General features: G+C 37.2%; 2 protein-coding genes across 2 annotated transcripts; both read left to right on the top strand.

Annotated features, from left to right (window-relative positions):
- The first annotated feature begins 1,176 nt into the window (after nt 1-1,176).
- OR51V26 (olfactory receptor family 51 subfamily V member 26) lies at nt 1,177-2,121 on the top strand. The gene has a single exon (NM_001391715.1). It carries the CDS (start codon nt 1,177-1,179, stop codon nt 2,119-2,121), a length of 945 nt encoding a protein of 314 aa, NP_001378644.1.
- A 12,511-nt stretch (nt 2,122-14,632) lies between these two features.
- Nucleotides 14,633-15,586, top strand: OR52AE14 (olfactory receptor family 52 subfamily AE member 14). The gene has a single exon (NM_001391378.1). The coding sequence runs from the start codon at nt 14,633-14,635 to the stop codon at nt 15,584-15,586; it is 954 nt and encodes a 317-aa protein (NP_001378307.1).
- Nucleotides 15,587-27,417: the final 11,831 nt, after the last annotated feature.

Here is a 27,417-nt window from a genome sequence, read left to right as displayed (position 1 = left end):
CCTAGCCTCACGGGGTGGGCAACGGCAGCTGGGGGTCGCCCCGCCCTCTGGGATTCTCTCCAGGCCTCTCCCGGAGCCGTGAATGCTCAGCGTGGCCCCTCTGCTAACGGCACACAGAGAGTTTTGTCTGCTGCCCGGGCGGAGCTCCAGCGCTTCCCCTCCGGGTCGCCGAACCGGCCTTTGAAAGTTCCCCCAGCCCCGGTCCTCTCTGAGATCTCCGGCAATCCCTAGTCCCACGGGGCGGGCAACGGCAGCTGGGGGTCGCCCAGCCCTCTGGGCTTCTCTCCGGGCCTCTGCCGGGAGCCCTGAATGCTGGGCGTGGCCCCTCTGCTAATGGCAGACAGAGAGTTTTGTCTGCTGCCTGGCGGAGCTCCGGCGCTTCCCCTCCGGGTCGCCGAACCGGCCTTTGAAAGTTCCCCCGCCCCGGTCCTCTCCGAGATCTCCGGCAATCCCTAGTCCCACGGGGCGGGCAACGGCAGCTGGGAGACCTCCGTGCCCTCCGTGTCTCTCTCTGGGACCCTCCGGGCGCCCCGAGCACCAGGCTGGGTCTCCCCGCCAATGGCGGGGAGAGACTCTCCCCGCGGGCTCAGGTGTGCAACTCCAAAGTTTCCCTCTGCGTTTAGGAGTAATTGCGGGGGGTTTAGGTAGGGTTCTGGTCACCTGTTTCCACCGTCGCTCCTCTGTTGTGTTCTCGCTCCTGCCCTAGATGTGTGTGGATCCTCTGGGGGCGTCCGTTGGAAGAAAGCCGCTTGCGGGTACTAGGCTGCCCGTCGGGGTCGGAGAGTTTTCACCTATTTCCACATCCTCCCGGAGGAAAGTCCATCCGCCTTCCGATGTATAGTCGCGTGGGTGTCTCAGACGTCCTGAGATGCTGTCTGGATATCCTTTGTCAAGCGATAAGTGTCCAAATAATTGTAGACTCGAAGGGCGAGAGACAAAGAGGACTACTCACGGCGCCATCTTGGCTCTCCCCTCTAGAACAAGATTCTTAAGTGTGGAAATGTACTTGGATAATGAATGTGAAAAATAGTAAATATTATTTTTAATCTAATGTAAAGAATTCTGTGTTACGTGATAACCCACAAAAGTGGTCCTGTATGAGAAAACAACTTGTGTGAAAGTTGTCTACCAAGTGGACGTAATTTCTGGCTCATAGAGAAAGCACCTCAAATTATCATGCCTGCTTTTGCTGCTCATGACACCAATTCCTCCAACTTTCTCCTAACAGGCTTTCCTGGCCTGGAACAGGAATATCCCTGGCTCTCCATCCCCTTCTCTTGTATCTACTCTGTGGTACTCTCAGGGAACTGCCTGGTGCTCCATGTGATCCCTACCGAGCCAAGCCTGCATGAACCCATGTTCTATTTCCTGGCCATGCTGGCCCTCACTGACCTGTGCATGGGGCTGTCCACAGTGCACACGGTCCTGGGGATTCTGTGGGGCCTCAGCCAGGAAGTCAGCCTGGATGCCTGCATTGCTCAAACTTACTTTATCCATGGTCTATCCCTCACAGAGTCTGGTGTCCTTCTCGCCATGGCTTTTGATCGTTTTACAGCGATCTGTAATCCTCTTAGGTATACATCCATACTAACCCATGCCAGAATCATCAAAATCGGGCTGGGGATTTTTGTAAGGAGTTTTATGTTCATCATTGCTCCCATAATTCGCCTAAAGTTTTTCCACTACTGCCATTCCCATGTCCTCTCTCACTCTCTCTGCCTTCACCAAGACCTGCTGAGACTAGCATGTTCTGACATCCGCTTCAACAGTTTCTATGCCTTGGTTCTGGTGATTTGTACTCTTTTGTTTGATTCCATGTTAATTCTTGTGTCCTACATTCTGATCCTGCATTCTGTCTTGGCTATTGCATCCCGGGAGGGGTGCCTCAAGTCCTTGAAGACTTGCATCTCCCATATCTGTGCTGTTCTGGTTTTCTATATCCCGATCATCGGTCTGACCATGGTGCACCGCTTTGGGAAGCACCTCTCTCCTGTGGTCCATGTGCTTATGGGCAACATTTACATCATATTCCCACCTTTGATGAACCCCATCATCTATAGCGTGAAGACCCAACAGATCCGTGGCAAGATTCAGAGGTGGTTCTCCATGAAGAAGGAGTGAAAATCTTTAGATTAAATACACATGAGATTTAGATGCAGAAAATTTTAGTCAAGGTGTGAGAAGGAATACATTTATTTAAGGAAGTTAAAAATAAGGCAACTGAACATTAAAACTTTTTATGTTACGCCATTAGTTGAAAGATTTATAAGTGTCAAGAATGGTAATAAAATCCACGTTTTTCAATTCAAGTGTGATGTTGGAAGTTCTGATAATAGAATCATTCAGCACATGTCCCTATCATTTCTGTCTAACAAAAGATAATATTTACAATTGTCCAGAAAAATTCAACTTGCAAGAAATATCTACAAAGAAGTCACCCAAACACATAGTTTATATTTATCAATGCACTTGGTGCAGTTAACTTGATCATAGAAGTTACAATTGGTCTCTAACCTTAAAATGATGTTTGCAGACTTCTTAATAGTTCACTCATGAGCTATTCCAAAGTATTATCACTCTTCTCTTCTCACTAAACTATCAACAGACAACTCTGTTTCTTGATTCTCAGAGAAACTTTTGTCACTATCTTTTACATATCTCTAACTTACTACCAATTTCACAATTTTAATTCTAGACTTACAGAAATTGATATGCTTTACTGTTCAGAATAAATGTCCCACTTATCTGCTTTATTAGATCTTTTCTTATCTTTTCTGAACTTAACAAATATCAGCAAAGCAAGACTTTTTTGTGGGGTAATTTCAAAGGAATGGAGAAAACGTGTGTTACTTAATCACTAACATGAGACCAGATGACTACTCATTTGGGGAAGCGATAAAACCTACTCTATACTGCAGACCGTGTGGAATTGTCATTCATGAAGATCTTCAAAGGGAGAAGATACTGTTATCTTTTTTATCTCTAGCAACAAATCATTTTCATTATCCTCTTTCTCATCATCGAATTAGGGAAAAATACAGACACGTATGCTACTAGATAAAGCTAAAGTTGATTACTTTGTGGAACTCTGCCTATAAATTACTGAGAGCAAACTTGGCAAGCATTACATCTCCTTAAAGGATTACTCCAAATATTCCAACTCACAGTCATCTCTCCTCTTCGATACTGGAAATTCTGAATCATCAATCTCATGACTCAGTCTTTTTAGCATGTATTCCTAAGAGGCAGTACTATTTTGAAATAAATTGTTTGACATAAATTTCAGGTTGTTGTAAACAACTTGAAAGTAAAAGTTTAATGTAAAATATATTAAGATACATGGATATATATGAGACAAGTTGACTGGTAGCAAATATATAAATATGTAAATTAATGGCTCTTAAATTCCAATCTTAATCAGCAAATGTGTAATACAGAGAGAGAGGACTTGGTGAAGAACTATATCTAGGGAAAATGTGGGTTTGCTATTAGATTCCTTTGGAGTTCTTACTTATATTTGAAATTAAGGAAGTGAAAAATTATAAATGATATACTGGAGTGATAATAAAAATAACTTTCAATCTTCAAAGGTAATATGGCATCCAGTTGACGACATCATATTGACCTTTTTTCCAGCTTCCTTTAAAAAATACATTTAAATGTATATCAAAGTTAAGAGTTTACAACAACTTGAAAATCAAAGCTGCAGTCAGTTGATTCAAAACTTGGAAATTATTTGCATAATGTAAATGAAGATACATTGTAAAGGAAGTTGACTTAAAACATAAAATTAATAATTAATTCCTCTTTGAGAACTGAATAAAATCACTAACCTGAATCTAATTAGGGAAGAAATTTTTGCTCCATCCAACTTATAATCAAAGCCATGGAGCTTAAAACAGCAGTGATTGCATATAAAAATAGATTTTTCATAGGTCGTTGTCATAATTCCCTTTAATGTATAGAAAAAGTCAGGAATTTCCACCATAGCATGATAATTTAATATTATTTCTTTATTTATTAGTCAATGAAATGAATTAAAAATTAAGATATTCATACCTTTTGGAAGAAGGTAATATTCTTCATTCTTACTTCAAACTTACTATAAATGTAAAACAAGAATTTTTCCCTAACAATTTGTTAAAATTATAAGCAGTCAGCAAGTAGCACATTCTAAAAATAAACCTTTATTTACATTCAAAAATACTATTAGAGAGTAAAATAGAATGACAGATCCTATTCACAGATGCAGCATTCATGGACATAGCTGTGCATAAACACACATAGAAATCATTGAACACTCTGACAGGGAGTTGTAAGAGCATTCACTTGAGGAAACAGAAACACTTACTTCATACTATTTAACTAGATCTGTCCTACTAAAACAATTCCACAGTTTCACTGTGACTAAACAAATGACATCTTTAACTTAAAATTTTTATATCTTCTTACGGAAGCTTAAAGTCAGAGAAATAGGAAAATTAATAAAAACTCATATTTCAAGTAATGCTTGGGAGTAGTTTTTAAAATAAATAAAATATATTTTAAAGACATAATATTTTATACAATAGGATATATGTACAAAGAATATCCACATATCTCATTATAACAGAATATTAGGTACAGAAATAACATTATATACATAGGAAAAATAAGGAATAAATTTAATGAATGTTGTGACACTTAAATCATTTGAAAAATGTGGATTATTTAATAGCCAATTGGGAAATTTAAAGCCAAATATATACCTAATTTCTTAACCCAAATATAAATATTACAATATTCTAAAACAATGTGTAGCTAGATCAACATTATATACGTAAAAATGGAACTATAAAATTAAGAAAAAGCTCTTCCTTAAAAAAGTATTTTTGAATAATTTCTACCTTCCAAATAAGGGCATAACCTAAGAAACAGTACATTGACAGACGTACGCACATGCATATAGAGACCCATAAAAATAATAAGAAATATCAAAGTCTTAAAATATTTGCTATTCAACACATGACATGAATTAGTTTACTTAGGCAAAGCATTCATATAAATCAATATGACAAAAGACAAAATAAACCAATAGAAACAAAGCATAGAATTTAAATTGTTAGTACTTAGAAAATAAATTGAAATCATCAATAAATATTAAAAATTGCTCAATATAATTTAAAATGAAGTAGCCACAAAATTTAAAATAACCTGTTAAATATAATTTCTTATTTTGTATACAATTGGAAAAATACAATATGATTGTCAGATCCAGTGTTGCTGGAGATATAAGATACTAAAGAGACTTTAATATGTGCTTTTAATAAGGATGTAAGTTACCAAAATATTTTTGGAGGTAAATATGTTAATGCTATCCAAATATTAAATCATCACACATGTTAAAAAACTAAAATTTCTTACTTAATTTACATGAGGAATTGTTAAAATGTATACTAATGTACCCTTAGATGTTGTTATCTAATATTTAGTAATTTTACAACAATAACATTGTTAAGATGTACTCTTCATTTTAAAAGTTGTGTCAAAATAAAACATTTAACATTATTTCCAAAAATTTTTACAAGGTGTGTAAATAAGATAACTCTTAAATTCACTTTTTCCTTGCTCTAAATTTATGCTATATTTCCCTGATGACAAAATGTAACAACATTTATTTTATAATCAAATTATTAATGGGGCCAGAGACCTGTAACTTTCATTTCAGGGAGCATTCACATTGTTCCCAGAAGGAGTACTACACCTGGATAGGCGGATAAGGTGATATGGAACTAAATGTGGAGAATATGAAAGAGAATTATTTTTAGGCACTTTCAAAGTTGTTTGAAGTTAATAGCTTTGTCTTACAAATAGAAAAGAACAAGAAAGGGAAAAAAAGTGAGCTGTATGTATTTTTAAGGAAGACAATATAACTGGTGTTTAGAGTGGGTCAGGCTAGAAAAATCCAGGACCACTCAGAATCAAAGGGAGAAAGGAAAGAGGGATAGTGTCCAAGACACAGTCCAGGGGTCAGTAATCTAGATTCTAAGAGATTAGGCTGGAAGTGAGTCCAAAATATAGATCTGAGGGGTTTAAGTAAAGGGAAAAGGTGGGACAAATGTTCAAAGCAAGGTCAAAAATTCAGAGTATTAAAAAATGTAGGCAAAATTTGGATGACTTTATATGAAAATGGAGGATTTTTTTTCAAATAAGGGCATCATAGACAAAGTTAACAGATGCCCAATTAGAAGTTATTGGCAAGGTTTCCCACTGCCAAGTTTTAATTGGAATACCTAAGAAGCATCTGCAAATCAATGAGAAAAACTCAAAATCAACAATAAAAATAATCAATGACCTAAATCACCTACTTTACATGAGGAAAAACTCACAAATTACATAAAGGTGACTTGTACAGCATATGAAAGGATGCTCAAATGCATTAGTAATAAGAGAAATGCAATATTTGAAATGTATGAATATTTAAAGTACCATTGAATTGCTATGTTAAACGAGAAAATATCAGAAGCTTAAGATCCAGTGATATAAAAAATATGACTTATGAACCGATGATAAAAGAATAGATAGGAGAATATGTCTGAGACTGTGAGTACGAGTGACTATGGTAAGAAGAATTATGAAGTAAGTAGATGTGTGAAAATTGTGCCACAGTAAGACGGCACAAGGGCAAAGGAATAATAAAATGGAGATTTGGAAATAGCCTGAACTTTCAGATCTTGGTGAAGTTATCATTTTCTGAGCCCTATATTAATTTTTAGACTGTATATCCATACTAAACTCATTTGCACTTCTTGGTCTTCTTACGGGATTCTCCGTAGGCTAAACATTTGATTAACAGTCGAGTAACACTGGACGCTATAGGTCTACCTCTAGAGACTGCATTCTCCAAGATAGAAACAGATGAGTTCTATCCACACACAAGCTCTGGGGAGTCACAGTGTTATATGTCAGCCCTGGTGTTAATATGTCTGTGCATAGTCCTGTCCCAGTCTTGTTTCCCTCCATGTTTATGTCCCCTATGTGTATAATGAGGGACTTCTGGGCCTTCTGAAAACTGAAGAGACTCCTGAGCATCATAATGTCCCATTACAAAGCACTTGAGATACCAAGCTGTCCACAGAGACCTCAATGCAGCAAAAGCCATCACTGTCATATCTTTTAACCATTCCCAGTAAGTAGCTTTGTCTAGACACTGCAATGGAAACAATCATTTTGAGGATTTACAGAAGGCAGCAATTCTTATTATCCTGTGAGATATTATTTCAGGTGAAGCAGATGGAAGGTAAGTGGGAAAGATTTCTAGATAGAGAAATAAGAATACATGTTTATAGGAGACTTAAGTAGTGTTTGAGTGATGAGATTTGGTTCTAGAGAATAAGAAGAGAATATTCTCAAAGATTGAAAAAACTCACTGATTCAGTATCTTTCTTTTTATGCAAGAATCTAAGAAGTTCCTGTTACAGAGCGTCTTCTGGTTATATAACTCACGGTAGTTACATGGTGAAGGAATATATTCTAAGAAAGCAGTTGAACAAAATTGAGAGTAGAAAGCATTTACGGAGATACTGGCTATCTCTGGAGAGTCAGAAGGTTGAGTGGCAGAATAAAAATCTGTGAAATATTTAGACTGTAGAGGATGTACAGAACATTCAGTTTTCACTTAGAATTTATTAAGAACTTACTGGGTCCCAGTATCTTCTTTTTTATGATGCTCACAGTCTCATGAAGGAGATGAACATGAAAATAAATAAAAAATTCAGTAGATATTCTCCTTAGTTTTTAGGCAATCAGTGACATACTTTACAAAAGCAGTTTCAGTCATCTGTAGGGGCAATAAATTAACGTTAGGAAACAGGGAATGTTCTTTCAGGAAATATGCGAGATATGGGCTAAGTGGAGAGCAGCAAAACATTAGTGAGTTTGTTTTAAAGTCAGTGAAGTTAACTAAGAGAAAGGATGCAGTGGTGAGAGATTTAAATTTAAGAGGACACAGATTATTGATATTGTGAATCTGTCTGAAAGCAGATGACTGGTTTAGAGTACACATGGTGGATGATGAACTGTGGAGAGGGAGAAAGATCCCTTCCCTTTTGTCTTTGGATGGGGGTGGTAAAGAGAGCATACATTTAAGAATAGGAATTTTTAGGGAATTTATAATTCTTACTTTTCCCTATTAAGCAACAATATCTAATCTTACATAAAGACAAGGTAGTAAGTGTAGGTTAACTGAATTTGTTAATAGCTAACATTTGTTGGGCGTTCACTAAGTCCCAGCTACTTTCCTAAGTGTAAACTCTTATTTACATTAATGTGTTCTTATTTACATGAATATTCTTATTTAATTTTTATAGAAACCATTTGAATGAGTACTCATTATTGTTATTTCCATGATACTTATAAAGAAACAAAGGCACTGAGAGGTTACTTGATTTTTAGGAAGTGGAAATGAAACACCCACTAAGTAGCACAACCAGAATGCTGTTCTTTGAGTCTGGTTTCTCACAATAACAGCTAACACTTATTAGGTGCTCAGGATGTGCTGGGAGGCTAACTAAACACATATACTGGGTTATATAATCCTCAGAACAACACAATAAAGGAAAATATATTTTTATTAATCACATTTTAGAGTTAGGAAAATTGAGATGTAATTTAAGTGATACTAATCTCCGGTAGTGTTCAACAGCCCAGACTCGGAGCAAAATAATTCAATAACAATGTCAATGAGTTGCAAAATAGCTAAGAAAGAAAATAGTATAAGATATTTGAGTAGGCTGGTGAGGGAATAGTTGAAACGATGTTTCACAGCGTGCTTATCTAGAGAGAAGGACCCCGTGCTGGTGTGAGAGTGTGGGAGAACAGGAGGCTGTACTCACGCTGCAGTCTTCTGGAATTTAGGTTCAGAGTCGGCACAGTTATAGATGACGATCAACGTATGTGTTGTGGGGACCTGGAATTGGCCACCCCAAGATATGTCTCTTTGGCATCAGGATTATTTGAGGCTGATTGCTTTTGATAAACTGGGACAGGGAAGGAGGCTCTGAGGAATGGAACTTGCCCTTTGTTAGGACACGCTTACATTTGTAAGGTAAATCTCTATCTGTAAAAAGTGCCTCCCTCTCTGTACCAGGAAGAAGAAAGGAGATGACCTTCTCTCTAAAAACTCTTAATCAATACCAAAGGCAAGGACTTAAAATCTGCGTTTTATTGTGCTAGTCTGGTAACCTCCTGTAACTGACTTCCCTCCCCCTCCCAACTTTGGCATTCCTTAAGGATTAAGCATCTTTCCTTAGGCTAGGAACCGATTGCTGCTGCGCTCACCTGTGACCTCCCAGCTCCAGACATAGACTTGCCTCCTGCTACGCCCACCGAGATAGCAGACCATTACCTGCTGTGTCCATCAAGCACTGTGCTGACAGGGCAATCTTGTGACTATTGTGGGAGGGACATTTCAATCACATGTGAAACACCCCATTTGGGGGTATATAACCACTATGTGCACCCCACTTCTTCGGTGCCCTTTCTCCCTTCGGGAAGAAAGGCCCCAGGCCATGGTTCCTCATAAAGCTTTGTTTAATTTTCTCTTGCTATTCTGTCTCATGTGAATTTAATTCGTTCTCTGGCCAGACGAACCCCCATTTGGGGAGAGGAAATGTCTTTCTCCCCTACAGTGTGATGATGTATAGTGCAGTGAAATTCATGGTTAGAGGAAGGAAAGTGGGAATACTGAATGGGGTAAAATGTGTTCATCCATATATAGTTCGAAGCCATCTATTAATGTAACAATAATGTAAGTGGAATTATAAAATAAAAGCCATATGGCAAAGTCTTCATTGAAGACGGGAGTGAGATCTAATTATTTCTAGACATCAAAAATGATGAGTGGGTGGTATGAAAGTATAATGAAATGAAAAATAACAGTGCCAGCGGTGAGGTTCATGAACAATCTCCAGATTACCGCAATTTAAGAGAAGGATATATTAAAGGAACATAGCTTTTTATTTTCCTTTGCCTCCTCTTCTCTTCTTTCTTTCTCTCTTTTTTTTAAGATAGGAGAACTGGATAGAATTTTGTGGGATGAAGCTGGAAGCTGTAGAGTTAAGTTTTCTTTCTTTTCTGTGTCTTTTATGTTGGTGGGAAAAATAAATTGGTAATAATTATTTTTTGAACTATAAATTTTTCTTCAAGCCCAAAAACAATTTAAGAGATTGAAAATATAAATTTTGCATACATGAATTATTGTTCTTTTCTATTTTAATATACTTATTCCTTGTACAGTAGCAAAATTTGGAAAAATAATAGCTTCTTAAAAGAGCTAAAACAAAGTACAAGATAGCATACATATTAGCGCATTCATTTGTGAACAGAAGAAAGGACCTTTTGGACTTATGTCTGCCACTCAAAAATGTAGTTGTAGAATGCTATTCTCCTCGTCTCAAATAATCCCCTCTGTACCCATGTAGGATTCAGCACACAGGGATCCTTTGGGGGTAACCTTATGCCTCCACATTGTGCTGCTTTATAGAAGGAAGCACCCTCTTGTTGAGAATTAAGAGAATAGGCTGTCTTTGATTTGAATAGAGGATGAGTGAATTTGCTGATGAAGGGATATTTAGGAATCCTGGAACCACCACTTTCCCCATTTGCTGACATAGAACATAAGGTGTTCTCATGATTCAAAGCAACCTTTACACTATTGCAATGTGTGATATTATCAGGCATAAAGAACGCCTCAGTTAACCTCAAATCACTGACAGTTTAGTAGCTTCCATTGCATCAAGAAGTGGGTGAAATATGGAGACATAATGTCTTTAAGATATGGTCCTTTTATTTCATGTTTTACATATTAGTAGAGTACTTAGAGCAAGTAAACAAATAGTTACCAAAAGATGTAATATTTGTGCCCATCAACATGGGTAAGAGAAATATGAGTATTGCAAAGGAAAAGTCACTGACTGTTTGAAGTGGACAGTCAAGACTTTAGAGAGAAGATGTTCACTAGGGATTAAAAAGATAAGTAGAGAGGCCAGCCAAGTGTCATAGTGGTTAAGTTCCTGCATTCCTCTTCCGTTGTCCAGGGTGCACAGGTTTGGATCCCAGGGGCAGGCCTAGCACCACTACTCAAGCCATGCTGTAGCAGCATCCCACATAAAATAGAGGAAGATTGGCAGAGATGTTAGCTCCAGGCCAATTTTCCTCACACACACAGGCACAAAAGATAAGTAGTTTATCACAGAGATGAAAAGAAAGTAGAATCAAGTTCAAGGGAAAAGTAAGTTTAACGTCATAGAAAAGTAAACCATGTATTATGATCCCAAAGCTGGTAGAAGCTCTGGAACACACGAAAGGGAAGTCATGGCAAGATTGAGGGCTGGAGAGAAGTTGGCAAAGGTTATAGAGTGAACTAGCATTTTTTTTGAATAAAAGGATGCCTTTACTGGTAAGATTTTAAGCAAACTAATCAGATTTGCCTTTTGAAGGATAACTGATATTGTGAGAAGATGAGACTTTATACGGAAAAACAAGAAAGTGGAAAAATAGGAGCCTATGGCATAGCCTATGTAAAGGTTACAGAATATCATAGCTAAAGCAGATGGAGATGGATAAGATATGCTATATTTGATGGATATCAAATAATTCAATTTAGCAAGATTTAATGGCTGCTTGCTTGCGCTATTAAAGTTGCAGAGATGGAGAAGTCAAGGATAACTCTGAGATTTTTGATCTAAATGACTGACTGTTGTTGCCAGCAAATAAGATACAATCAGATGGTAGGGGAGCTTTGAAGAAAAGTAGTGAGTATTGTTTGGGATATCTTGAAGTGAGATTAAGACATTGTATAAACATATATATTTAATTCATAACAGAGAGTATGGAAAGTATCACATGTTCTGTTAGCATCATGCTCTCTGAAGTAGTAAATTCCAGGCAAAGGACTCTGCTAACTGACGCAAATGCAGCTTAAATGCCAAAGCCCTGGTGGCAGAAGGAGCACTGGATCTGTATGTTTCAGAAGCAGATACAATGACAGACCAACAGGAAGCTTGGAGAGTGTAGGAGTGTAGGCAGGTGTTCTGACTTCCTTGGCAATCTTTCTGCTGAATAAAGTAATAAACAATCTAATAGATTTTGTTCAAAACAGACTAAGAGGAGATTGAGAAGACTCTTTAGAAGGCCATGCTCTTGGAATTGTTCTCTGCAATTCCTTGTGTTCCACATTCTAGTACGCTGAAGGGAGCCTGGTCCCTCTTTAAGTCAAAGCTACTTAACATCTTTCTCTTGGTATTATCTAAAATTAAAGACGTGCATTTGTTAATCAGTACGTGGATGTATCCTATCCTAGGTAGTTGTCTTAGACAGAAGTCGTATTTATAGCTCCAAGTGTATTGTTTTGCCTGCTGCACACCTTGTTCTCCGCCAGTCTCTTAAATTTTTGGTTCTTCCAAAAAGAGGAAAAATCGTGGAACATGGACAAACCTAGAAAGACATCAAGCAGTCTTTTCATTAAACTAAAAATCTTTCATATTTTAAATATTTAGAACTCCTAGTTTCTTTCTTCAAGTTCTTATCTGTCTGGGGTTATAGGGCTCACCTGTGATGCAGCCATTCCCTAACTCAGAGTTTCAGTATATTGGATATGCTTTAAAATCTGAAGTCTACTGAAATATTTTTAATAAGTAATTCAAATTTGAATTCTCAGTTTTCAGCAAGGAAATATCTCCGACACTTAGTCTCTTAGGCCCAGAGTAGCATATTTTAATAGGAGAATGTACATGTCATAACCAGAAAGTTTTTATCTACACAGATAGTATTTGGAAATTCAAACAGAGACGTTGTCAATAGGAGTATTTATTATTATTTATTGGGCTTTTATATCAGTGGAGTTCAGGAGCAGGAATCTAGATATTGGGAGCAACTAGAATTTTTTTAAAAAGATGTGTTATGAAAAATGGATTGCACATTCTAAAATTATGATACTAGGAGGAAATGGGATCCTAGGAAGGTTAGAAAGCAATCATGAGAACAAAAGGACAAGGTCAGAGCAAGACTCCTAGGAAGATACTTGTGGTACTGAGACCTTGAGGACTGGACTGTAGTTGCTCTGCTCTCCACTGCCGTTAGGCAGGATGGATACTAAAGCCAGAAGTGAGGTGAGGACTCAGGAGTATGCAGAACACCAATCGGGCTTACATTATCCCATTAGCTGCAAATGTGTTCATTTACAGCAACGTTTGAATTATCTCAAAGAATGAGGTGGTAAAATTTTCAAAAACGTTTTTTGGCGGGGTAGCTAACTCACTTGCTAACTTTTGTTTTCATTACTTAAAATGCTAAATTAGTTTAAATGTAAATCTTTTAAAAACAAATTATGTATAGTAACTTCACAGGCTGTTGAATAAAGTTAATGTTTCTTGAATGGCTCAGAAAATCCAGTTTATCCTTATTACTTGAAATATAGTATATACTTAATAAAATTGGATGGGTTGACAAATGTAGTCACATAGGTAGTACTTGTCTTTGAATTACATAGAAAGCCCAAGTTGTGAAGATATAACCACTGCAAAACACCTATATCTAGAGAATATGCATTTAAAATTCTAAAGGCTGATTTGCATTGTTCTACTGTTTTCAAGTGATGTTTGTCCCTTTAAAGACAAGCTTCTAATATCTTCTTCATCTTCTGATTATCTTTTAAGACCTCTTCCGAAATAAGAATACATTAATAAGGGGTGAGGGTAGAAGTTTATTACTTTTAGTGTTCACAAGAATTTTGCTTACATTAAAGCTCCTTGGATTTCATATTCTGCATCCCTGATTATTTGTCGTCTATGCACTAGCATATTGTTAAAGTTACAATTGCCTTTTTTTTTTCTTTTTTAAAGATTGGCACCTGAGCTAACATCTGTCGCCAATCTTGTTTTTTTTATTTACTTCTTCTCTAGAAAGCCCCTCAGTACACAGCTGTATGTTCTAGCTGTCGGTCCTTCTGGCTCTGCTATGTGGGACACCGCCTCAGCACGGCTTGATGAGTGGTGCTAGGTCCATGCCCAGAATCAGAACCAGCAAAATCCTGGGTCGCTGAATCAGAGCATGAGAACTTGACTACTTGGTCATGGGGTGGTCCCACCAATTGCCTTTTGTATAACCTGCTAGTTATTGTGTGTGTACCTGTAAGTGTGTGTGTGTGTGTGTGTGTATTTCTGTATACATGTCCACACTTGATCAAAAATTCCCTGAGAACAATGGCCTTTGCCTTAAGCCTGTCTAAATCACACAACCCTGAAAAATCTTAGGCACAAAGAAGTGGAAATTTTATCACCACCTGCTTACTTAGTAGATAATAAAAAATGAAAGAGTAGAGTAGAATAAAACTGCGCAGAGAGGGTAAAATTTTAAAAGAATTTAATTCAATCGTTTTATTTACAGATGAAGATAATGGATTCAAAATGGTGAAGTGATTTAGCCAAGGTATTACAGAAATTTTAGAGAAAAGGCAACTCTTCAGAGAGGCTACTGTAGAGTGTCTGAAATCTACACATAGAGGACCATGGAAGAATCTGTCATCCTGCTTTCTGCCCAAAGGGGATTAGCCTGGCTACAGTGTATCTGAGCATGCGAATTCTCCAGTTTTAACATGACAGAAAATGCTACACATCACTCCATCTCATCGTTCTTCCTAGTGGGTATTCCTGGTTTGCAAGATTTTCACTGTTGGATTGGCTTGCCTGTGTGCCTCCTGTTTGCCCTGACCCTGCTGGGGAACAGCGTAATCATCATTATCATCAAACTAGAGCCAAGCCTACGCAAGCCTATGTATTTCTTCCTTTGCATGCTGGCAAGGAATGACTTGGCTCTTGCTTCTTCCTCAGCCCCCAAGATGCTTGACATCTTCTGGTTGGATGCACATTGGATTAACTTTAATATCTGCCTAGTACAGTTGTATTTCATCCACACATTTTGCATAATTGAGTCAGCCCTCCTAGTTGCCATGGCTTTTGACCACTATGTAGCTATTTGCATTCCACTGCGTTATCCCACCATCCTGACAACATCAATGGGCATTAAAATGAGTCTAGCTGGTCTGACCCGAGCTACCCTTCTGGTTTTCCCAGGTCCTCTTCTTATTAAAAGGCTACCATATTATACCAAGTATGTTATCAATCATGCCTATTGTGAGCACATGGCTGTTGTGAAGTTAGCCAGTGCCAACACACATGTTAACAGAGTTTATGGAATCTCTGTGGCCCTATCAGTGATGGTTTTGGACCTAGGGCTTATAGCCATATCTTATATCAAAATCCTCCAGGCAGTCTTCCGGCTCTCCTCCCAGAATGCCCGCTCTAAGGCACCGAGCACCTGTGCTGCCCATGTCTGCACTATACTTGTCTCCTACACACCTGCACTGTTCAGGTTCCTAACTCACCGCATTGGCAAGAAGGTACCTCCAAGCATCCACATAATTTTTGCAAGTTTGTACCTTTTGGTGCCTCCCACAGTCAATCCTCTGGTATATGGTGTCAAGACCAAGCAAATTCGTGACAGAGTGGTGGATCTTTTCTTCCCAAATAAGAAAATTTCTGAAAGTTAAAATATGTAAACACCAGTGCAAATCAGTATGTTTCTTAAAGTCATGACTGCGTTGACAAATAATTCTAGTCTCCAGCTGTTCATCCTGCATTCTTTTATTCCTCATAGCAGGAATATTTGATGCTCCACATTTACTTCTTAAAAAATGTATGTTTTCAGTTCACTTCTGTTTGAAATAAAACCAAATCAGAACATTATCAAAGAGTGCTACGCAGACAACGTTTAATATGTTTCACCAATTATTTTTATTTTATTTTAAATGTAATATAATCTTCAATTACTTAGTATTATTTTACATCATATCTCCAAATGTGAAATAACTAAACAAGTATTATAATAATATAAAAATGCTCACTTCATTTGGTCAGGTGGAATTTTGACAATAATTTTTGCCATTTCACTGTACCCACAAGCTTTTATTTCTATGAACTACTATGCTTTAATCAAACTTTAATCCTAGTTTTCATTGCTTAAAGTATGTGTTCATGAGCCATAACTTCAGGAAACTGGCTTCAGTTAGACTTCGAGTAAGGCCAATAATATCTTTCTGTAGCTCACAACATAATCTGGAAAAATTACATGGTGACTTATGGCAAAACCAAAAAGATTGAATCATAACCAAGAGAAATTTCTTTCCAGAAAAACACTAATTGACCAAAACACTGTGATTCCAATCAATTCCTAACATGTCCATACAATTTACCCAACTTAATGTTACCATAATGGACTTAAGAAGTAAAGATTGCATTCATTTTATACGCATGACTTTAACAAGGCCCGTGATCCATATCATCCATTGAACAGAACATCCACAATTATTCCCAGGAGCAATACTTCATGTGGGTAAAGCAACATTGCATTGTGGCTCAGAGTGCAGTCTGTTTCGACAGAATGCTTGGGTTTAAAATCTGGCACCACTATTTCCTAATTGTATCTCTTTAGACCTGTTCTTAAACTAGTATGTGCCTCAGTTCTCTCATCTAAAAGTAAGACATTATAAAGATGTAATTCTGAAGATTAATACAAGAATTAAATGATTCAGCACAAAATGTGCTTAGAACTGATTTTGGAACTTGGTATGCAATATATGAGTTAAGTATTAATGTTTTAACTCCTGAAGGTAAGAGTTTTTTTTCAGACATAGTAATCAACCAGTAAATATGAAGAAACCACTAACACACATCAATTTGCTCGTGTTTAGCTGAAAAACAGTTAAACACAGGTAAAAAAAATGGAGATAAAAACACAAAAAGGCTGAAAACAAAATAGTGGGTCCAATAGAGTAAACTAAGGGCATAGATCAATGAAGACGATAGGGTGTTTGAAATACATCTTTATGTTTTGCAGTCTATTCCTTTATTCTTGTCCAGGGCCCTAAGTAGAAATTCAAAGATTGTAAGCATTCAGTTTTGGTATTTAATTTCAGTTGGCATATTAACCATTCCCTTTTGGATTTCTCACAAATCGTTTTCTGTTTGCACACATTTCCTTGGTATCTCAGTATCAGTGGGCACCATGGAATTGCCTTGAAAGGCTGCATTCTCCAGAAGAGAAACAGATGATCTCTGTTCACTACAAGGGTCTTGGGAAGTGTATCACAGTGTTACTGTCCGTGGGGGGTCCTCTGCTCACTGCAAGACATGTCAATAGTCAAGAGGCAAGGTGGTAGGAGAGAAAGTGTTTCTTTATTACAGCTTTCTAGCAAGAGGGAAAATGGTTAACTAATGCCCAAAAGAATCATCTTACAGAACAAAGACTATAGGCCAGTTATATAAGAGGTTGGTCTCCAGGTAGGGGAGGCAGCTGGTCTCTGGGTGGGGGCAGACATCTGGTCCCAGTTCCTGAAAGTACTTTGTTTTACTGGATATACATCAGAGATCAGAGCAGCTGCCCTACACCCTGATCCTTCAGTTATCATTGGTGATAGCTATCAGCATAGGCCCGGAGGTCATCACATTCCAAGAGAACTCAAAAGAACAAAGTTATCATTTTATTGCAGCTGGGAGGGGCCATAAAATCTACAGAGCCTGCCTGGGATACTTAATCAGAGATCATTTAAAGTTATGATACGGTTTCTTTCTACAATATGGCTTCCCTTATGTCACCCTTGTGTTGAGCCGGTATCAATAGTGCAGGTGTTCCATGAGTCACTGATGCCACTCTGGACATGTCCTTCCCGCAGGCTTGCTTCATGTCTCCTTTGTCTTCCAAAAGTAAGCTATGGGCTTTGATTTTTTCTATACATTAGAAAACCCCTTTGGAAAGCATTCTTCCACATCATTTTTATCCATGCACAATTTACACCTTATAATCAACACTCTCATATGCTAACAATAAGTGTCTGAAATCAGACACTGGCTAAGGTAAAGTGAATGATGAATTTGTGGACACTCTGTTGCACTTTATTGTGATCTGAAATGTCTCAGCTAAGAGATTAATAAAAACTGATGAAATAATATTGGAAAAAATCTCTTGTTTAAGCTAGTATTAGCTACTATTAATAATAAACACTTATTACATTGGCTTTGAATAATTTATCACAAACGTAATAGAATGTAGGTATTCCTACATGTTTTAACTTGGGAAAACGCTCCTTCTTTCATGTGGACCTGCCATGCTAACAGAAATTAAAATAATCAGTTTTCAGCATGCCGATAAGAGAAAAATATGTGGAGAAATCTTAGCCTCTTTTAAAAAGTATTACCTGAAAGAAACATACATTATTTCTACTCATTCCATTGGTGAAATAACTAGTCATGGTCACGGCTGAATTAATGGAGTGTGACTGGGAAATATTTTTCATAAATGCGGATTCACTTTTCAGTGCAAAATACACATTTTAATAGTATAGCTACTAATTTCTTCTCTAGGTAGACTTGTAAATAAACAAACTCTACTATATATTTAGAAGAAAGGAGAATATTGAAACCAGAGAGAAGGCAGCAAATAAATTCAAGAGTAGAATACTTGTTAGAGATCATATTATTTAATTTAGCATAAAAATAATTTTAAAAGGACCTATTCTAACATTTGAAGAAATCAGTACTTTGGTAAGTGTCATATGAAGGTAAACCTACTGTTTGTGAAGATAATGTAGCTTGAAGAATAGAATGAGAATCTGTGATGTTCTGCTCATGAGGACTAAAGAGAGCTATCAGTCATTCAAAATTTATTGATATATTTCATAATTCAATTTATTTACTTACAAGCTCATGTTGTAAAGTAACTATAAACTGATATGTGAATAAATAAATAATTACAAAGAAACATTAAGTAAGAAGTATTAAAAAAAGTAAGAAAATGCCTTTCCAATTTAGCAGCCATTGTTACCTTTGCAAGAGCAGTTTTGCAGTTCTTGCAAAAAATGGGTGTGATTGACTAAGTGGGCCAAGGAATGAATGCTAGATGAGGAAAGAGGATGAGATGAGGTTGTCAGATGACAGGGAAGTCAGTGTGATCACAAAAATGTAGTGGGAATTGTAACTGGAACAAGTGAGTAGTAAAATAGACAGGTTAACATGATGAAAACAATTTAATGTGTGCAAATTTTGAAGTCATTCAAAGAATAACAGGAATTCAAATGGAATTATAGAATGTGAGTCACGGGACAAAACCTTTAACAAACTTGGAATTGAGATCCTTTGAATTTGACATGACAATGTTAAAGAGAATTAAAGTTAGGAAAATGATATGGGAATGTAATAAGAAAAAGCACAAGAAAGAATATTTATAGGAATAATAGCACACGACAAACATTAGGAACATCCAGATTAAAGAAAAATATACAAAAGATATTCAGACATGTAGTGATTTTTGAGTGAGGAAAGGGACTTTGAGGGAGACCACAAGCATATCTCATTTTATTGTGCATCACTTTATTGTGCTGTGCAGACATTACATTTTTTATAAGACTTCCCAGCAAGATTATGACTCATTGAAGGCTCAGAGGATGCTTAGCATTTTTTAGCAATAAAGTACTTTTTTAACTGTTATGTGCATTGCTTTTTTTAGACATAATGCTATTGTACACAATAAACAACAGAATAGTGTAAACATATGTGGGTTTTTTTATGCTGAAGAAGACTAGTCCTGAGCTAACATCTGTGCCAATCTTCCTCCACTTTCTATGTGGATCACTGCCACAGCATGGTTGATAAGTGATATAGGTCTGCGCCCAAGATCCAAACCCAAAAACTTGGGCCACTGAGGCAGAGAGCACCAAACTTAAACACTACACCATGGGGCTGGCCCCTAAACATAATTTTTATATGCACTAGGAAAACAAAAACTTTGAGCGATAACTTTATTGTGATACTCGCTTTACTGCGGTGGGCTGGAACTGAACCCGCAACATCTCTATGGTATGCATGTGTTTTAGACTGAAGATGAGTGTGTAGTAGCAGTAGCAGTGGCAGTAGTAGCAGTAGTAGTAGTTAGTAGTAGTTGTATTTACTATTAGGGTGGAGGGAATTGATGTTCGTACAGAAGAAAATAAATTTCTGCTGAAGTTTTGCACATGAATAGTGCTTATTTAAGACACATGGATATTTTAGATGAAATTTTCCTCATTTTTTATTGCCAAATGTTCACACTCAATATCCTAGCTAAGTTGAAATCAAATACAAAATTTAGTTTGTCTCTCTTCATCATTATTGAGTACCTATATTGTCCCGCATTTACAACTTGGGCTGACTTTTCAATTATATTATCCATTTTCTTTATTGATTTAAAATTTTTCTCTCCTTATTATATTCAGGATATGTGTCTTTTTTGGATATACATATTAGAAATATTTTTACAAACCATGAATTGCCTATCACTCTGTTCATTATGTCTTGATGACAGAAATTTAATTTTGATATGGTTCCAATTATTGTTTTTTTCTTTTGTGGTTAATGTTGTCTGTATCCTATGATAGAAATATGGTATCCTACAAGATTTCTTATATTTTCCTCTAAAAATTTTATTTATCTATTTCACCTGTTATATTTATCTTTGCAGTGCGTCTGGAACTAATTTAGCACATATTGTGAGAGAGGAGTTCAGACTTTTTTCAAGCAGAGATTTAATAGACTCAGAAATGTTTCTTAAACAGATCATCTTTTTCCTTCTAGACTATCCTACCATTTTTTTACAATTTAATGTTGGTTATAGACATATAGAGAAATAAGAAAATAGTGAGATCTCATCAAGATGTCAGCATAGGCAGCCTCTAAATTCACCTCCTCCCATGAACACAACTAGATTACAGCTATTTTTGGAAAAATTACCCCTGAGAGAGAACTGACAACTAGATAAAGTATCCCCAAAACAAGGGACAGTCCTGATTGAGGTGGAACAGGAAGAAATTGCTTTCTGAAGAGAAAAAAGCCACCTTTGCAAGCCATGGGGCTTCACAGCCAGCCAGCGGGGACAACTCTAAGGTATATAGCTTTCCCTGGAGGAGAGGGGGACCTGAGCAGGGGCGCAATGCCACTAAAAGCATACTTTGGGTTCAGCACAACTAAGATGAGCGTCATTATATCTTCCTTCACTGGCTACTAGCTACAACAAGGAATAACCCCAGAACAGTTACCAGACATGAGCAGAAAAACCCAGCTGTTAAAGGGCCCACATATAAATTCACCTGTCTCAGAAAGCAACCTAAAATAACAGAAAGAAAGATGCACAGTCCTTTGGTGAAAAGAGATTCACCTAGTAGGCTCTGGGTGTATCTCAGTGAGGGGTGAGACCTCTCTGGGGCCTGAGACATTGGCAGAAACCAGCATTGTGACCTAGTACAGGCATGATGACACAGATTCTGGCAGATGCCATTGGAGTTATTCTCCTGGCCTGTTAGCCCAGGGATCTGCCACAGCCACTAGTGCATCAATTTAATCCAGTTCAGCCAGCGTGGGCAGCCCTCTCTAGGGACTGGCCCTAGCCAACAATAAGCCCTCAGGCTACTTGTTGGCCTACATAGATAGGGTGCCTTGATCCTCTCCAGGCAGACAGATGTGTCTGCTTTGGTGGGGCAGGACCAGCATGAAGAGTAGGTGGAGTGTAGTGGGCGTTGGTGGAGAGTGTGGGGGCCTCTGCAGTGGGGTGACTGGGTATGCTCCAGGGGTCAGGGGGTGTGCATGGGCCAGGAGTGTGTTGATGGTGTCTATGGACTTTTGGAGGGTGGGGCTTATCATTGGCAGCAGACTTGTGCTTCTCAAACAGTCACAAAAGGGATTGGCCACACTTCCCAAAGCCTGTAACCATTAGGTGCTCCTGTGCCTGGGGCCAGCTCCACTCAGCTGTGATCCTAAGAGAGATGATAACAGCCTTGCAGGACTAAGGCCTACAGCAATTGTCAGCCCCACAGCCTAAGAACCAGCCACACTGAGTACCTACTCACTTAACAGAAAAACTGCAGTAGTAGTGTGTTATTAGACCTTGAAGCCAACTCTGCTGGGGCTTATCAAACCTGATTTACAAACAGCCAGCCAGAGGGAAGCCTAGACTCCCTGGGTACCTGCAGCAAAAGCAATCCTGCTTCAGCAGAAGGACACATGGAGCCCACACAGGGGTCACTCCTGGAACATTTGGACTGGTGATGAGAGGGAATCATACTGTTAAGCCTCAAAATGCATCACTTACATAAGGCCACTTCTCCAAGATCAGGAGACATAGCTGACCCACATTATACATAAGTAGAAGCACAGGAAAAGAGGCAAAATGAGGAGACAAAGAAATGTGTTCTAAGTAAGAGAACAAGACAAAATCCAAGAAAAAGAACTAAATGAAACTGAAATAAACTATCTACCTGACAAAGAATTCAAACAGAAGGTCATAAGGATGCTCAATGACCTTGGGAGAAGACTGAGTGAAAACAGTGAGAACATCAACAAAGAATTGGAAAATATAAAAAAGAACCAATCAGAAATGAGGAATACAATACTGGAAATGAAAAATTCACTACAGTGACTCAATAGCAGAGTACATGATACAGAAGAGGGATCAGCAAACTGGATGGCAGACTAGAGGAAAACATCCCAGCTGAACAGATAAAAGAAAAAAGAATTAAACAGAACAAGAACAGTTTAAGGTAACTTTGGGACAATATCAAGAGCACTAACATTCATATCATAGATGTCCCAGAAGAAGAGAGAGGCAAAGGGCCAGAGAATCTATTTGAAGAAGTAATAGCTGAAAAATTCCTAATCTAAGGAAGGAAACAAACATGCAATTACGTGAAACACAGAGAGCATCAAACGAGGTAAACCCAAAGTGGCCCACACCAAGAAATAATATAATTAAAATGTCTAAAATTAAAGATAAAGAATGAATCCTAAAAGCTGAAAGAGAAAGGCAAGAAGTGACATACAAAGGAAACCCCAAAAGCTATCAGCTGACTTTTCAGGGGAACCCTACAGGCTAAGAGAGAGTGCCACGTTATATTTAAAGTGTTGAAAGGAAAAAACCTACAGCCAAGAATACTCTACCCAGCAAGGTTATCATTCAGGATGGAAAGAGAGATAGAGAGTTTGCTAGATGAGCAAAAATTAAAGGGGCTTATCACCAAGAAACCAGTTCTACAAGAAATGCTGAAGGGACTTATTTAAGTGGGAAAGAGAAGACCACATATAGGAACAAGAAAATTATCAAAAAAAAAAAAAGGACAATAAAATCACTGGTAAAAGCAAAAGTACAATAAAGGTAGCAGATCAACCACCTATGAAGATAATATGAAGGTTAAAAGACAAAAGTACTAAAATTACCTATTTCAATGATAAGAAGGTAATGGATACACACACACACAAAATAAGAGGTGAGATATGATATCAAAAACATAAAATGTGAGAAGGGGGAGTAAAAGAGTGGAGCTTTTAGAAAGAAGTCAAACTAAAGAGACTATCAACTCAATATAGATTGCTATATGCATAGATTATTATGTATGAACCTCATGGTAATTGCAAACCAGAAACCTATAATAAATACACAACTATGAGAAAAGAACCCAAACATAATACTAAAGAAAGCCATCAATCCACAAGAGAGAGCAAGAGAAGAAAAGAACAGAGAAGAAAGAAGAAAATGCCCAGAAACAAAAATAACAAAATGGCAGTAAGTACATACATATCAATAGCTACTTTAAATGACAAAGGACTAAATGGTCCAATCAAAAGGAATAGGGTGTCTGATTAGATATAAAAACAAAACCCATATTTATGCTGCATACAAGAGACACACTTTAGAACTAAAGACACTCACAAACTGAAAGTGAAGGGACAGAAAAAGATACGCCATGCAAATGTCAAATAAAAGAAAGCTGGGTGAGCAATACTTGTATCAGAAAAAATAGACTTTAAAACAAAAACTGTAACAAGAAACCAAGAAGGGCACTACATAATGGTGCAGAGAATAATCCAGCAAGAAGATATAACTCTTGCACATATATATGCACCAACATAAGAGCACCTAAGTATATAAAGCAATTATTAACATACATAAAAGGGAAAATTGGCAATAGCACAATAATAGTGGGGGACTTCACACTCCAATTACACCAATGGATGGATCATCCAAATGGAAAATCAATAACTCATGGGACTAAGACAGACAGAAATAAAGGGAGAAATAGAAAAGGTAACAATTATCAGTGGAGATTTTAACATTCTTCTCTCAGTAATTGATAGAACAAGAAAATTAGCAACGATACAGAATTTTGAACAAAACTTTCTATCAACTTAACATATTGGAGATTAAGAGAGCACAATAATAAACAATATGTAAAATACATTTGTTTTAAGTTTAGTATTCAAATACCGAAATAGTCTACTTGGTAGTCTTATAAAGAGATAAAAGAAATAGCACATGTAAGAATTGGATGAGAAGAAATTAAGCTGCCATTTATGTGTAATATGTTAACTTGTTTAGCAAAACCAATTCATGCATAGTCAAAATGTTGTAACTAATGTGAGAGTTTAACAATTATTTTTGAGGAGACAACTTAAAAAATATATATATTTAAGAAATATATAATTTTAAATTATAATTAAAAAAATAAGATTCTATTTTAACAGAAACAAATGTTATAAAGTATCTAGAAATCAGCCAAAAAACATTAAATATCTGTACAGATAATTTTTTAGTTTAATTTGATTAACAGACATAGAAGTGATCCAAATGAATAAAATTGTTTTAACGTTCTCTTCTTTTTTTTTTTTTTTAGGAAAATTAGCCCTGAGCTAACATCTGCTGCCAATCCTCCTCTTTTTGCTGAGGAAGACCAGCCCTGAGCTCACATTTGTTCCTATCTTCCTCCACTTTATATGTGGGATGCCTACCACAGCATGGCCTGCCAAGCAGTGCCATGTCTGGACCCAGGATCCAAGCTGACAAACCCCGGGCTGCCAAAGAGGAATGTGCACACTTAACCACTGTGCCACTGGGCTGGCCCCACAGTGAACTATATCTTCAATTGTCTTCTCAGGCATCTCCTTTTCCTGGGCATCATGGAACAGTCTTTCAAGACTGTATTCTCCAAAGGAGAAACACTTGAGTACTTTCCAGATACAAGATCTGAGGAGTTTACAATGTTAACATAACTGTTCTAGAAAGACGATGTTAACTGTTTTGTGCTTAGTCCTGGCTCAGTCCTTTTTTACCTTCAATCTTGTCTCTTGAGAGACCCATCAGCCTTCAAAACAGACGGGCCTCCTGAGCATTGCAATAGGCCAGTACAAAGCAAGCACAACTACCAACACAGTCCTTACTGCTCCAATGGCAACAACTGTCATACTTTTTAACCATTTCCACAAATGCATATTGGTCCAGATGCTGCAGTAGAAAATGATCATTTGCGGATTTGCAGAGAACAATAGTTATGTTTTATTATCGTCTACAATGTATCATGACTTGCGAGATAGAATTCAAGATAAAGCAGATGTAGGAGAGGAAGATTTGTAAATATATAATGTTATAAGAGACATGATGATGGGTGTTTGAGTAATTTGATTCAGTAATGGAGAAGAGGAACCAAATAAAATCCTAAATATATATACAAGTATATATATATTTTTCCTAGTCACTATCTTACTGTTTATGGAAGAACATCTTGGAAATTTCTATGACAGAGGACTTTCTTGTTATGTAACTCATAACCAGAAATAATTTCGAAAGAACATAGTCTAAGTAAGCAGTTGAAATAAATGAAGGGTGGACAATAACGATGAAAAGACTGACCATCTCAAGAAGATCAGAAGCCTTGGGAGTAAGATAAAAATCTGTGAAATTCTTCAGAGATTGTACTGGATGTGGAGAAACATCTGATCTTCCCTCAGAATCTACTGAGATTAAGTACCTTCTTTCGAGTTTTCACAGTCCAGAGAAAGAAACTGACAGAAGAGGAGCTTAAATAGAATAAAGACTGAGTGATTCCTTGACTAAATGAAGAGATAAATAGATAGAGGAAGCAAGGCTAATTCTGAGATTTCCTAATTCATGGCTAGGAGGCTGTTGTTGCCAGCAAATAAGACACAATCGGATGGAAGAAAATGAGAGAACTTAACTGAATTTATTCGGGGGTAACTTTATGTGTTATTATTATGATATCTTAATATAAAATATGCAATGCCTTCCAGAAAAGCCACATAGAAAATGCCATGGTATCCCAATAGAATCCTCTACTCTGAAGTGGCAAATTCCAGGCAAGGGACCTTGCTGACTGACTCAGAACCAGGCAAAATATCAAAGCCCGAAGGTGTCTGAAGGAAGAAGGCAATTATATGGTTCAGAAATAGATAGAATGATAGTGCCAACAGAAAATTGGAGAGGTCTGTGCAGGTATTCCAAGTGCCCTGGCAAACTGTCTGCTGAAGGTAATATAAAGAATGACCTTATTTAAACAAATGGATTTCTCCAAATTTCTTTCAAAATGAGCCTCAGAGAAGACTCTGCAGGTGAGAAACATGACTGTACAAGCAGACCACGATTTGGAGAGAGTTTTCTGTCGCTTCCTCCCCTAGAATGTGTCACAGTCTAGGGCTCTGACAGGAAGCTTTCCTCATTTAAAGGGAAATCACTTTACTTCTCCTCCTTCGGTATAGATTAGACATGTTACCATCTTATAAGTAAATTTGTTAAAAACTATAAGATGATTTTTAAATATTACATATATTTACCATGAGCAGTTATGCTTATTTGTAATCATAAGTAATGTTTCCCAGCTAAAATTTCTATCTGTATTTCCTGGTGGGTGAGCCTTTTGTTTGTTTGATTCTCCCAGAAGCAGATATAAGAATGGAACCTGGCAAACCAAATTTCCAAGTGGAAAACAATCATTTGAGTATTTGTGAAGAACAAAACTTGAACAAATACTTAAAAATCTTTCATACTTTGAATGCTCATTATTTGTAGATTTTTGTCTTAAGTTCTTATCTGTCTGGGGTTATAGGCTTCATTCCTCATGTAGTGATTTCCACAACTCAGGTTCTATGCTGTGGCTAAAATTTATCTGATTTTTTCTGAAATATTTTATGACTGATTTGATATTTTTGAATTCTTTACAAGGAAACACCTCACAAACTTACTCACACAAGTCCAGAGTAGCATATATTTAATAGTAGAATGCAGATACCACAACCAGACAGTTTTTTCCCCACACAGATATTATTTACACATCCACATAAGGAATCATTGCCATTAAGAATACTTATCAATGTATCTTGAGCTTTCACATAAGTGGCGTTCTGGAGAAGAAGTTGAGTTGCAGAAAGCAATTATAAATTAAAAAGCATGGTAAGAAGAGTGGAATGCTTATTCCAGAATTGTGATGCTAAATGTAAACAGAATGCTAGGAAGGAT

Source organism: Equus caballus, chromosome 7, assembly GCF_041296265.1.
Source record: "Equus caballus isolate H_3958 breed thoroughbred chromosome 7, TB-T2T, whole genome shotgun sequence".
Classification (NCBI taxonomy): Eukaryota; Metazoa; Chordata; class Mammalia; order Perissodactyla; family Equidae; genus Equus; species Equus caballus.
The sequence above is the reverse complement of the archived record's forward strand: the minus strand, read 5'-3'. Positions and strand labels throughout refer to the sequence as shown.